We start from the raw sequence: 13484 nt of genomic DNA on the forward strand, positions 1-13484 counted from the left end.
AGCTGGGACTACAGGCGCTCGCCACCACACCTGGCTAATTTTTTGTATTTTTTAGTAGAGGCAGGGTTTCAGCGCGTTAGCCAGGATGGTCTCGATCTCCTGACCTCGTGATCCACCCGCCTCGGCCCCCCAAAGTGCTGGGATTACAGGCGTGAGCCACTGCGCCTGGCCGGAAAAATATTTCTAAAGAGACTCCTTAGAAGGTGATAATGAAAAAAAAAACACAGTTGAGAAACACTGGCATAATCAACTTTTACCCACTTTATCCCTTATTATTACATAGTAAACATTAAAAATTATTTTTAAGCAAAGCCAGTTTTGTGCCCTGCACACAATTACCATACTACTAAATTAGGAAGTAAACAGTAGATTCACTTGTGTTAACAGCATCAATTGTGATAATTAAGCTAAACAAGGAAATATTGGGCAGAATAAAATAAAACAATAACATATAAATCATATACTTAACAAATATTTTAATTTCTGATATTTATCTCACTTGCATATCATTTGTGCAAGTTCTTTAAAGAGAAAAGAGATCGTGAGAGATAAGTACTCAAAGTCTTAACGTGAGGAGTGGGAATAATGTATTTTTAATTGTATTTTCCTTGTTTTTACAATTTGAAGACTTCTGTTATTTTATACTCAACTTCAGTGTCATTTGCTTCACTGTCGTTTGCTTCACTGTGTTACTTGGAACTCAAGTAACCTATCTGAATACCAGCAGATGGTTGTTACATTTTTTTCCTATGTTGGTAGCTTGGGGAAGATGATATTTCTAAAACAAATATTTTCTTTTTTCCCCTGAATGAGTTTTAAAATATCTAATACAAGCTAAGGCCGTGGAGATATTATAAAAATCTAAGGGAGCAAGGAGGTCTGCAAATGATATTGTTGTTTTCATATTCACAATATTTATATACATATGAAAAATTTTGTTATGTTCTAGTTTCACTGAAATTGACAGTAGAAAGCAATTTTGGGTAATTTAACACAAAATTTGCCACTATCATAGAAGTGAATTATTTATAATTTGTTTTAAAATTTACAGATTTATTGCAAAACATATTGAGAGAAAATGTTTAAATAATTTTGTTTGTTGTTTCTAAAAATTAGGCATTCATCTATCTTTCACCATCCAGAATCACTGTATTTATTTTGATTGTATTCTCACCTGTTTCTTCTGCTATTTGGAGAGTGTTTGATACATGACTTAGTGTCATTTGCATTATATAAGAAGATTAATTTTACAAGTTCTGTTCTCAATTTGAATAACTTTACATATTGACCTATGCAGGAACATAATCAAGTTAGCCTAATGGAGTTAACTAATTGTCACACTTTGATGAATTTTATATTGTGAGAAATTAAAGACAAACAGAAATCATCAGCCTTTGCTTTGAAATCAAATTTAAAGGATTTTACCAAGTTGTATTATATTTAAATGAAGAATGTATCTATTTCACACTAACCCTAAAGTACTGGAGGTTTAAAAGGGAAGTCAAGTGTGTATTGTGTGTCAGTCATTTACCTTGGTTTCTGAAATATGTGAAAAATAAATTACAAAAACTAGAAAATATAAGACAGATAACTTTTGGTACTCTCTAAGGTACAAAAAGTAAAAAGGTAAATGTTTATAGAATTGATGAAAATTGAGTAAAATTTTCCATAGGGTATGACTTAGTGTACTATTCCTAATAATATACTAATGCATCATTGTGACCAGCAAGTCCATATAATAATGATATTGACTTTGAGGTTCTTGTTAGACTAGTGGGAATGACCCAGCCTAACAGGCTGGTTTGTTGGAGCAGTAACTTCCAGAGGTCTTTGACTAGAACTCACAGTAAGAAATACATGTTACCCTGTAACATCTTACACGTTCCTACACACTATTCTGTACACATCCCTACATACACCTCTATACACATTTCTGTACGTGACTACACATCCTTCTATACATAAACCTTCTCATACCCCTGCACACACCTGTACATACATCTCTACAAACAACTCTACACATACCCATACACACAGCCCTACATAGCCCATTATACAACCCTACCGTATATACACATGCATACACCCCCACACGGAAATAAAACTTTTTTTATCCTTACTATGTGCGATATACCCTATTTTATTCTACCTATTCAATTTCACCTTTAAAACAAATGTTGTTCACAGCTCAGTAAATCTACATTTTGTTTAAACTAGTGTGCACTGGCCATTATAGTACATTAGGGCTGATATGTAGGTCTATATGTTGTTTGCTAGGTATCTAGATATATGAATGCAGTTATAGAAGCAAATATATACAGTATAGGAGAAAGTAATATTTTGCCTATACTGCTAATTTTGTGTAGGGTTTTTTCAGGCTTTTGTGATAAGGTCTTTCATTGTTCAGCAATAATGAGCTATGGATTTATAAATTTCTTGTTTTTCTTATACAAAGAAATAATATAATCCATAACTGCAAGAATATACTATACAGAAATATTTAAAGAGACTACCATTTCAAGCAAGGAAGTTGAAATAATAGGATTTTAAACATGGTCAAATAATAGGATTGAAATTTCTATACTATTTATGATAAAATAAAGAGCTTTATGTCAGTAGAATGCAAATGCTGGCATTATCTGAAATTGTTCCCAAGTACTTACTGACACTGAGAAATGTTTAATTCCTGGGAAGCGTCTTTGATATATGATCAGTTTCTTCATGTAAATGTCCAAAAACCAATACTGTTTCCTGTTTGTTACATTTATTATGTTTTAGGTAACTTCCTTTTTCATGTCTGTTTCCATAAAATTGAAATTAAGTAAAATATGTTCTGAGGAACATAAGACAGACCTGGATTTGAATATCTACTTCTCCACTTAGCTGTGCCACTCTGGGAAAATTCCTTAACCCTCCTGAGTTTACATTTCCTCATCAGGGAATGAATTGGTTCTCCAAGGTTGTTTTAGGAAAATACCAATCCAGTTACAGCTTAAGTTTTACTTGTATTTCTCATTCATTTAGCATAGTTGAGATTGTATAATTTAAATATAGAGCAACTGGCCAAATTCTTTTAGATCTTGTTTCTGTCAGGGTTATCTCTGTAATTAAGAAATCCAGAGTTCAGAAGGATTGTTAATGAATTGTCTGAAGATATGTAATAAGTAGGAGCAGGCCCAGATGAGGACTTTGACTTTCTGTCTCCAAGTCTAATGGTCTTTCCCCTGTATAGTATAGAATCTGGTGCTCATTTTGTGATTAAATCTCTTACAGTGCCTACACAATTCCCAAAAAGTATATATATCTCACAGTATGATTATGCTAGTTGGGTTTATTGTTTGTTATATGCAGAAAAAGTAAAAATATTTTCTCATTGTTTTGATATAAATTATTTAAAAATGTTCCTGGCATTGTGTTATATAATAGCCTAAGTTGCATCAAGAGTATAATTTGGTAGCTGTTTCCCACAGGGAAGTTTTATCTTATTTACAGATTTCATTCCTTGAAATTATTAATAGTTTCGTGTTGCATCAGTGACAGTATGTAAATCTCTACGTGATTATTGGTATTTTTGGGTTTCATTTTTTAAAGCTAGTCTGAACGTGTGTCTAACAGCTGTAAGTTTTTCATACTTATATAACTTTATTATTGATATAGATTTTTTTATTCCTACTTGATACTGCCTTTTTCTTACTGTCTTATCTGTCACAATTGAAAATTAATACTGCTTCTGTGAGAGAAAAATACTAGCATATCTTCCTCAAATTATCAAAATATGAGAAATATTTACCTAGAAAATTTCAAATGGCCATATTTTGAATATCTAGAAATCAGAAAAATAAGCAAATAGCTTCAATGCTTATTTTTAGATTGGGATTTTTTAAATTTCTTAGGGGTTTTTGTTGTTGTTAGTTTTGCTGCTGCATATGCTTCTCAGTAAAAGCAAATAGTTTTATTGAGCTTTCTCCAAAATGTAGACAACAATGTTAAATTTATTATCAATGAAAAATTATGAACCACAAACACATATTATCCCAACATATAAAATTACAGATTTTTTATTTTCTCAGCAAACTCAGGTATCTTCACATTTAAAGCTGGTAGAAATACATGATGCCCTTTTCTGTTCTTATAGTGATACACATAGCAATTATTCACTGCGCCATAATGGATCATTTTTATCTGCATCATGTGCCTGTTCTGTTTATATAGAATAAATATTTATGTTTTATCATTTTCCTGGACTAGGAAATACAAATAGAATAAGTTTGAAGTATCAGCTATAATTCATTGCTTGAAAAGAAATGCCTTATTCTGATATCATGTAGAAAACTATCTAAATCATTTCAGCAGCAAGCTTATAACCAAGATAACATCAGCATTTTCCTTCTTGAAAATGTGTCTTCCATATATTAAACTAAAAAAGCAGTATTTTATTAAAAATGCTTGTGACAACTTTAACCTATCATCATCATAAACTTTAGTATAAAGAAGATCCTGTTAGGTTTCATAGGGGAAAAAATGATGGTAAGATTTTGCTTTAGTCACTTGTTCACTATCCAAGATTTTCACAAAACTCCTAAGATGCAATAAAATACAAATGAAATAGTTCCTGTGTTACTAGATTACAGTTTTCTACTGTAAGTTTTCAGAAACAAATTGTTATTCTAAGTATACATTGATAAAACTCCGTTAATGACTTAATGGTTAATTGGCTAATATACAACCTCTCAGTTTAAAAAATCTAGAATTTTCTTCCCACACAGAAATTGTAGCCTTATAATTTACTACTGCTTATATCTTGTTGTACAGTGAAATGTTTGCATAGAATAGGAAAAAGTTATCTATTTGATCCACATCACTTAGAAATTAGGAATATGAAGCATTTTAGTTTTGTCAGAAATATTTGCCTTACTTTGGGTATCTATATTTCTTGAATTTGGCTTGATAATTGGCTTTTTCAACGATGGAAAAACAAAATTGTATTGAACTATGGTTTATAGTACTAAAATGTGTACCTAAATAATTTTTTGAAGATAATATGCTATAATAATTTGTAAATAAAATATATAAACTTCATTTAGCATAAATGTTTTCTATCAATAACCATGAAACATTATTTTTATTTTTTGTAGTGACTAGGTCTCATTATGTTGTCCAGGCTGATCTCAAGCCCCTGGGGTCAAGTGATTCTTCCGCCTCTGCCTCCGAAAACGCTAGGATTATAGGCATGAGCCACCATGCCCAGCCAATTTTTTTTTATATTGTTCCTTATCTGTGATTTATTTAATAAGGAATTAAGTGACAGATCACTTCAAGAAATAATACATTTTTGACTGTATTATTTTGTTTTCATTATGGAAATAATACACGTTTATTACAGATTATTTGGAAAATGCAGAAAAATAAAGAAAAGATAAAGAAAATAAAAGTCATGACCTACCTTCGAGAGATTACTGCTGCTTGCATATTGGTGTATGTTTTTCTAGCTTTTCTTTTTACCATTATTTAACAAATATCTACTAAGCATCTTGTAAGTGTAACACCCACTAATAGTACAGGGGAATACTCTGGTATTCTTGCAGGTCATAACCTTTATCCTCTTGATGTTTATGGCCTATAAAATGTATCTAGACAAGTGACATGAAAACTGGAAGAAAAACCCAAGGTGCTCTTAAAACAGGTACCAAAACCAAAAATTGACAAATGGAACTATATCAAACTAAAACGCTTCTGTACAGCAAAGGAAACAATCAACAGAGTAAAGAGACAACCTATAAAATGGGGAAAAAAAGTAATTGCAAAGTATTCACCCAGTAAGTGCTCTGTAGAACATACCTGGAACTCTAACAACTCAACAGCAAAAAAACCCCAAATAGTCAGATTTTAAAAAGGATCTGAGTAGAAATTTCTCAAGAGTCATACAAGCAGTCAATAAGTATATGAAAAAATGCTCAAAATCACTAATCATCAGGGAATTGCAAATCAAACCATGATGAGATTTCTCATCCCAGTTAGAATGGCCATAATCAAAAAGACAAAAAATAGCAAATGGTAGCAAGCATGCAAAGGAAAGGGAAATCTTGTATACTGTTGGTGGTAATGTAAATTCATGCAGCCATTATGGAAAACAGTATGGATGTTTCTCAAAAAACTAAAGGTAGAACTAACTTATAACCCAGCAGTCACACTACTGGGTATTTATCTAAAGGAAAATAAATTAGTATATTGAAGAGATACCTGCACCCCCATGTTTATTGCAGCACTGTAATATGTAATTATAAATTATGTACCTATACCCCATGTTTATTGCAGAGATACCTACACCCCCATGCTTATTGCAGCATTATAATTAATAAACTATGTACCTGCACCCCATGTTTATTGTAGCACTATAATTTATAATATTATATAAAATATAATTAAATGTAATGTAATATATTTATATAATAATATATAATTATATTTACTAATGTTCCTAATGTTTTTATATCACTGTAGGTTGAATATGGTTAACAGTAATTTAGTGTATATTCTTAAAAAGTTAGAAGAGAGGATTCTGAATGTTCGTAACACAAATGATAAATGTTTGTGGTGATGTGGGGGAAAAAAAGGAAGGAAAATCTGAGATGTACTACAACATATATGAACCTTAAGAACATTTTGCCAAGTAAAATAGCCAGTCACAAAAAGACAGATACTGTGATTACACTTGTAAGAAGTAGTAAGAGTAGTAAAAAATCATAGAGACAGGGAGTAGAATAATGGTTGCTAGGAGGTAAGGAAAGGAGAGAATGAGGTATTTTGTGTGGTATAAACGGGAACAGAGTTTTAGTTTTATAAGATAGAGTTATAGAGATGAATGATGGTGATGGTTTCACAACAATATAAATATTTAATACCACTGAACTGTATACTTAAAATGGTTAAGATGGTAATTTTTATGTCTATTTTATACCACAATTATAAAAATGATTTAAAAAAACCCTCAGGGGAGGGGTTCAGGTGGCAGGGGAACTCACCTGGTTTGAAAGGTCCCAGCAAAATATTCCTGATATTTTTAAAATGTGGTAGAAGTTTTTCCTTCATTTCAGTACTATTATAGGTGTATGTCCTCACTTGCTCTCTTTTTCTCTCTTATTTTTTAAAATCCCATTGGCAATTTCAGTGAGGCTCTAGGAGGAAAAACAGTTCTTCCTAGAATGTGCATATATCCTTCATATCTGAAAAATTCACATTTTTAAAAAAGTCCCTGTGCTATAATTATTGTTGCTAAAACTTATATAGACTGAAAATGAGCAAATCTCCAAATTCATTAGGCAGTTACTTCACTATAAGCAGAAAAGAATTGAGCATTTTCAAATTCTTATAATATAAAGGTGCTGATTCACTTTTTATAATTATGAAAGCATTTTTCCAGTTTTAACACTGCCATTGCCCTAAAGCAGCAATTCAATAGCAACTTTATTTAAAAATTATATTAATATACTTCATCAAACTATTTAAAGAACTACTTTTCTGATCAAATAACTATGCTTTGTTTGTACCACAAGGAAATATACTAATGAGCATAAAAAGTAACATGCATTATAGATACATGGAATATTATTATCTTAATTTATTAAAACAGTAAATTAACATCATAGATGCCTAAACCTTTTAATTTTTTGCTCTTTTACTTCTATCGTATACATTATACATTACCATATGTTATACTTGTTGGATTAGCATCAGAAAGTAAACTGAGGAAAATGTAAAAGCATAATTTATATTCTCATTAATTTTTTTAAAGCAATGGCAGATAACTCTTGAATATGCTGAGCCTAAATTTATCACAAACTATTAATTAAATTACATTATTATATTTAAATGTCTTATTGGAAAATCTGTGGTCAAGACATTCTATTTTTTGACAGTTTCTAGTGCTTTACAGTGAAAATGTCAGAATTCCTTCAATAGAATATTTCACATATATTTATATACACTACAAATATATTCACATTACTTACAAATTAAAAAATTATATTTTGAAATACAATTTTTATATGATTTAAGACTTTACTTTTGAAAATATGCCACAGGAATATCAGATGGGCTATATCTGCCACAGGAATATCAGATGGGAAATATCTTTGTTCCTTCAAGAGGAATTTCTTTTTCAATATTTTCATTGACAAATGTTTTAACAGCTTCTATTCTTCAGAGACTCTAACCTTATCCTCATCCCTTCTCCAGCTGTTGCCCCATTTCTGGACTATGGCAAAATTTCTAAATAGTTGTCTAGACTCAGGACCTCCATTTCTTCACCTCCATGTCTCTCTTTTTCACCAGAGTTGGAAATGTTTTAAGAAATAAGTGAAAGACTACAAAATATTATATACCCCCGACTACAATCATGTAGAGATAATTCTCAGGACACTGAATTGAAATTGAGAGATTTGAATTTGAGTATCTATCTATGGTTGGGGGTATAGGGCAACATATATGTACATTTTTACAAAAGCATTTAGAGAACTCTACTATGTTTGAGATTTTCCTTTCATACATACATTCAGCTCCACATGGTCATTTCCAGCAGAACTAGGACATGTAAATATAAAATAAGATGATGAAACATGTTCTGTTTACAATAAATGCAATTGACTCACTTTTGTGCAAATCAACGATGCAGCTTTTTTGGTTTTTATTTACTTATGTATTTATTTAGAGACAGAGTCTCACTCTGATACCCAGGCTGGAGTCCAGTGGTGCGATCACAGCTCACTGCAGCCTCAACTTCCTGGGCCCAAGCAATTCTCCCTTCTCAGCCTTCTGAGTAGCTGGGAATACAGGTGTGTGCCACGACACCTGGCTAATTTTGTATTTTTTAGTAGAGACTGGATTTTGCAATGTTGCCCAGGCTGGTCTCGAACTCCTTGAGCTCAAGAGATCTGCCCACCTCGGCTTCCCAAAGTGCTGGGATTACGGGCATAAGCCGCCACACCCAGCCTATTTTTTATTCAAACTGAAAGCTGAGAAACTAGGTTACAGAGCCATATGTGTTGTTTGGTTGTACAGGATATATTTTTATGCTTCAAGAAAGGTTTCATTAAATATAGGACATATAAAATATAACACTTAAGAAGTCCAGAGATAGCAGCTCAAGGCCGTCAGGAGTGATTTTTACTATGATTCTTTTGGTCTTTCCATTATGATTCGAAGATGGCTGCTACAACTCCAGTTATTATCCATGTTCCTGAAATTAAGAGTAAGGGTGAAGTGCAAAATAGCATCTCTCATTCCCTCTTTAAGCTATTTTGAACAGTCTTTGGTCCCCATTACTCTGCTACAATGACTCTTGTTAATGTCACTTACAGTCTCTTTCTTGTCAGACCCAGTAGTTATGCTGCTGTCTGAATCTTACTTGACCTCTCAATGTTATTTAACAATGTCAACCATTCTGTCTTTCTTGAAACATTTTCTTTCCTTGGTTTCATGACTTCTAATTTTCTTTGTTTGTAACTGGCAGACCCTTCTCAGTTTTCTTAACTGAATTCTCCATTTGTGCTCAAGTTGTATTACTAAGGCTTGGTCATTGTGTCCCTTCTCTATTTGTGTGTCCCTGAGTGATTGCATGCAGTTTTACCTGTATTTGGGGGACTTTTAAATGTGTAATACCATCCACAAACCCTTCTTCCAAGATCTAAATTCATATATTCAAATGTTTGCCTGACATTCCCACTAGATAACTAAAGATTGGCTCAAACTTAATGTTACCAAAATAGAATTATTGGTTTCTTGATTCTTCTCTATTCCCATCACAATTTACTTCTCCCACAGTCTTTCCTACCTCAGTCTCATCATTTTTGACAACCAGCAGCAGTGTAATCATTCCTAATTACTTTCTTTTGTTTAATTCCAAAGCATGTCATACTTCTTTCCATTCTGACTACATTACAGTACTCCAAGTTACCATCATTCCTGATCTGTTTGCAATAGACTGCTTCCTTATCTCTGTATTTGTGTTCTTTCCTAATTTCTACCCATCTTTCTCTATACTACAACCAGAATAAGCTTAAAACCCAAAAGCAAATCATATTATTTAAATTCTTAAACCCTCCAGTGGCTTCTCACTGCAAATCAAATAACCGTTATGGACTATGTAGTCAACTTAACTTTTCATCTTATGCTGGATTTCCTGTCCTTTCTGCTGCTAATACATGCTGTGCTCATTTCTACTTTAGGACCCTTGCCCTTGTTCCCTGTGCCTGTACATTCTCTTCTCACAGATCAGTACATGACTGTTTCCTTCAAGTCATTCAGGTCTCTGCTCAAATGTCAGCTCTTTTGTACAGGGGCTTCCTTGACTACCTTGCCTAAGAGAACATGTGCTCCCATACTTTCTGTCCCTTTACCCTGTTTCTTTCACTGTATCAAAATATGAAATTATTTATCTGTTAACAGTTTGTTGCCTGTCTCTGTTGAAATTGAAGGCCATGAGGACGATACGCTGTTGTTCACCACTATTACCCCATCTCCTAGAACAGAACCTGACACATAATAGACACAGATTTCTAGGTTAATAGACAAACATTTATATAAGTTTAATTCTTAAAATATAACAACTTTTAGAAAAGGAAGCAAAAATGTTTATTTCAATTCTAGTTAGAAGAAAAAGCGCTTTCACCAACTGTGCATCTGAGCTCAACTTTGAACCACAATTTTTGGAAATATATTTTAAACTTTATAATAACTGTAGCTAACATTGTTTTGAATATCTACTTTTATTGTGTTATAAACATTTTACTAGCATAATTTGCATACATAATCATTTTTGTTTATTTAAACCCAAAGTCATTCCTTGAAATAGGGTTTTTGTTTTGTTTTGTTTTGTTTTCATTTTACAGGTAAGAAAACTGAGAATGAGGGGTCATATGCCTTTCACAGAGTCAAACCAATAGTAAGTGCCAAAGCAGGATTCAAAATAAGATTTGTCTGACACCAAAGCCTGTGCATTTTCTGCTGTGCTCATGTAGATGTTTTAGGTAAGGCCATCACAGTTGTTTTAAAAAGATGTATTCATAGGATGCACACACACACATTTTTTTAACATGCTTGATTTGCCATCATTTAATCTAAAGTCATGTTGACTCATTATGGTCAGTACTGACTCATCATGGCAAACAATTCCTGACTACAACTTAGGAGACATAAATTCAGATTCTAACTCTACCAATTGGCTATGGGACTCTGGGGAAGTTCATTATGTATTCTGGGAATGGCTTTTCTATCTACAGACTAAAAAAATGGATGAAATGATTTTTAAATAAGATACCTTCTAGCTCTCAAATCTTATGGCCCTTTAAAGAAAAATAATGTAGAAATCTGTTGACAATCTATTGCAACTTGACTTGGCATCTGATTTATCTTTTGAATGCAAATTACTTATTTAATATATCAGTTTGCTCTTCCTAGAACTACACTTGGTGGGCAATATTCCTTTTAATCAGTCTTGAAATTTAGGGAGATAAATAAAAGAATGCTGATACAGAATTTAAAAGTTGTCTTGAATAATCTGTAGTTTTATTTTTTGTTATCTACTGATGATTTTCCTCATGAATGAATAGAGATTCTCACTGAATTATCTTGTTTATAATAGTGTTTCAGTTGATTTTTTTTTATATTTCTAAGTATACAGCAGGTAAGGATAGTTTCACCTCTTTTATGATTTTTATACTTCATATCTTTCTCTTTTCTGCTTGTGTTGGCTAACATCTCTAAAACAAGATTAAATAATAGTGATATATTTATTTTTACTTTAACTTGAATGTTTCTAGTGTGTGAGGCTAGCTTTTGAGATGAAAAGCATATATGTTAATATTGAGTATAACATGGATAAATATATACATGTAATGTTGAAAATACATTGCAAGTCACGGAAGATTTACATAGCATCATACATTCATATGAAATGTTGAGGTATAACAATATGCCAGGGAGTGATTAATATTCAATTCACTGTATTGGTCACATCTGGTAAGAAGGAAGGGAGGAGAATGGGATGGGGAAAGAACATCCAAGAGAGCTACAATACACATTAGAATGCTTATGGTTATTGTTACTGGTTATAGTTATGGTTATTGTTGTGCAGGAAACATTTTATAACAAAATAATTTGATATGCTAAAGAAACATGAAGGTTTCTGTGTTTGCTGGTTATAAAGAAGAACAGAGGCATAAATTGAACACAGGTTTGCCTTTCAAGTGTATAATTTTCTTAAGAATGGAAATCACCTCTATTCTCCTCCCTGTCCTGAACATATGGCACATTATAAGAATTCACGACGTAACTAATGAATGAATAAAAGAAGAAAGAAGGAAAGGAAAGAGCGAGGAAGTGGGAATTTTTATTTCTTTCTTCTCATTCTTTCATTTGCATCATTAAATTTTTAAGTAAAGCTTACTTTAAATAATGCATAGAGATTTATTTGTTTGTATATTAGAATCCTCTATTTTTTCCAGAAAGCAGAATGTTACCAAGTTTTCTATACAGCTTTCTAGAAATCAGCATACTATTAGATATTTATTGTGCTGTTTGTGGTGTGTGTGAAATATGTAACAAATTAATTATGGGGTATATCATTTCTGTGACAATGATTCAGGCTATTTAGATTCTAAGAGTTCAAACTGGTATCAAAGTCTCAAATGTCTACTGTGGTTCACTTGTATTCCTGTTTTAATCAGTCTTTTGAAATTCAGTATGTTAATAAGGTTTCAAACAATCCTGAAAGTTTGAAATGTACAAACATTCAAGTACAGTTTATTTTCTACTTTAAAAGAAAAGTAAAAGAACTACACTGTCTTAATGGGTTTTCTGTTTACAATAAAAGATATATCAATGATTTTAAAAATAAGAAAAGCAAAATAGAATCTTAGACAAAAAAACCCTGTCATAATGCAATGGTGAAATATAAATTTAAATTTTCTGAGTAATTGTTGAACATGTATATTATGAGAAATAGCACTTTGTAAACATTTAAAATATTTTTATTGAACAATGTGGTTGCCACATAATGTCACTATGAAGTCACTGACTTCTATGTATTTTCTCATTTTTATATATTTAAATTTATAACTTCAGGCCAGGCACAGTGTTTCTCACCTGTAATCCGAACACTTTGGGAAGCTGAGGTGGGAGGGTCGCTTGAGGCCAGGAGTTTGAGACCAGCCTAGGCAACATAGTGAGACCACCATCTCTATAAAAAATAAAAACAAATTAGCTGGTTGTGGTGGTGCACACCTATAGTTCCAACTACTTAGGGGGCTGAGGCCAGAGGATCATTTGAGCCCAGGAGGTTGAGACTGAAGTGAGCCATGATCACACCACTGCCCTCCAGCCTGGGCGACAGCAAGACCCTGTCTCAAAATAAATAAATTTATAACTTCATTTTTGTTGTTGTTGTTCTTAACTGTAGCATTGTGTCAAGAGTTTTGTAGTCAATTTAA

General features: G+C 32.3%; 1 protein-coding gene across 10 annotated transcripts in view; it reads left to right on the forward strand.

The window, feature by feature from the left end:
• PHF14 (PHD finger protein 14) overlaps positions 1–13484 on the forward strand; it is a 230174-nt gene that overhangs the window by 202044 nt on the left and 14646 nt on the right. The window contains exon 20 of one of the 10 annotated variants that reach the window (XM_055115710.2): positions 5136–6372. The exons of 8 other annotated variants lie outside the window; for them this stretch is intronic. In XM_055115710.2, coding sequence (XP_054971685.1) covers positions 5136–5138 — 3 coding nt within the window. In that variant the 3' untranslated portion in view covers positions 5139–6372. Of the gene's footprint in view, positions 1–5135; positions 6373–13484 lie in introns of those variants that run through there. One more of the 10 variants, XM_055115709.2, reaches the window with a different exon arrangement.

This window comes from Pan paniscus, chromosome 6, assembly GCF_029289425.2.
Source record: "Pan paniscus chromosome 6, NHGRI_mPanPan1-v2.0_pri, whole genome shotgun sequence".
Classification (NCBI taxonomy): Eukaryota; Metazoa; Chordata; class Mammalia; order Primates; family Hominidae; genus Pan; species Pan paniscus.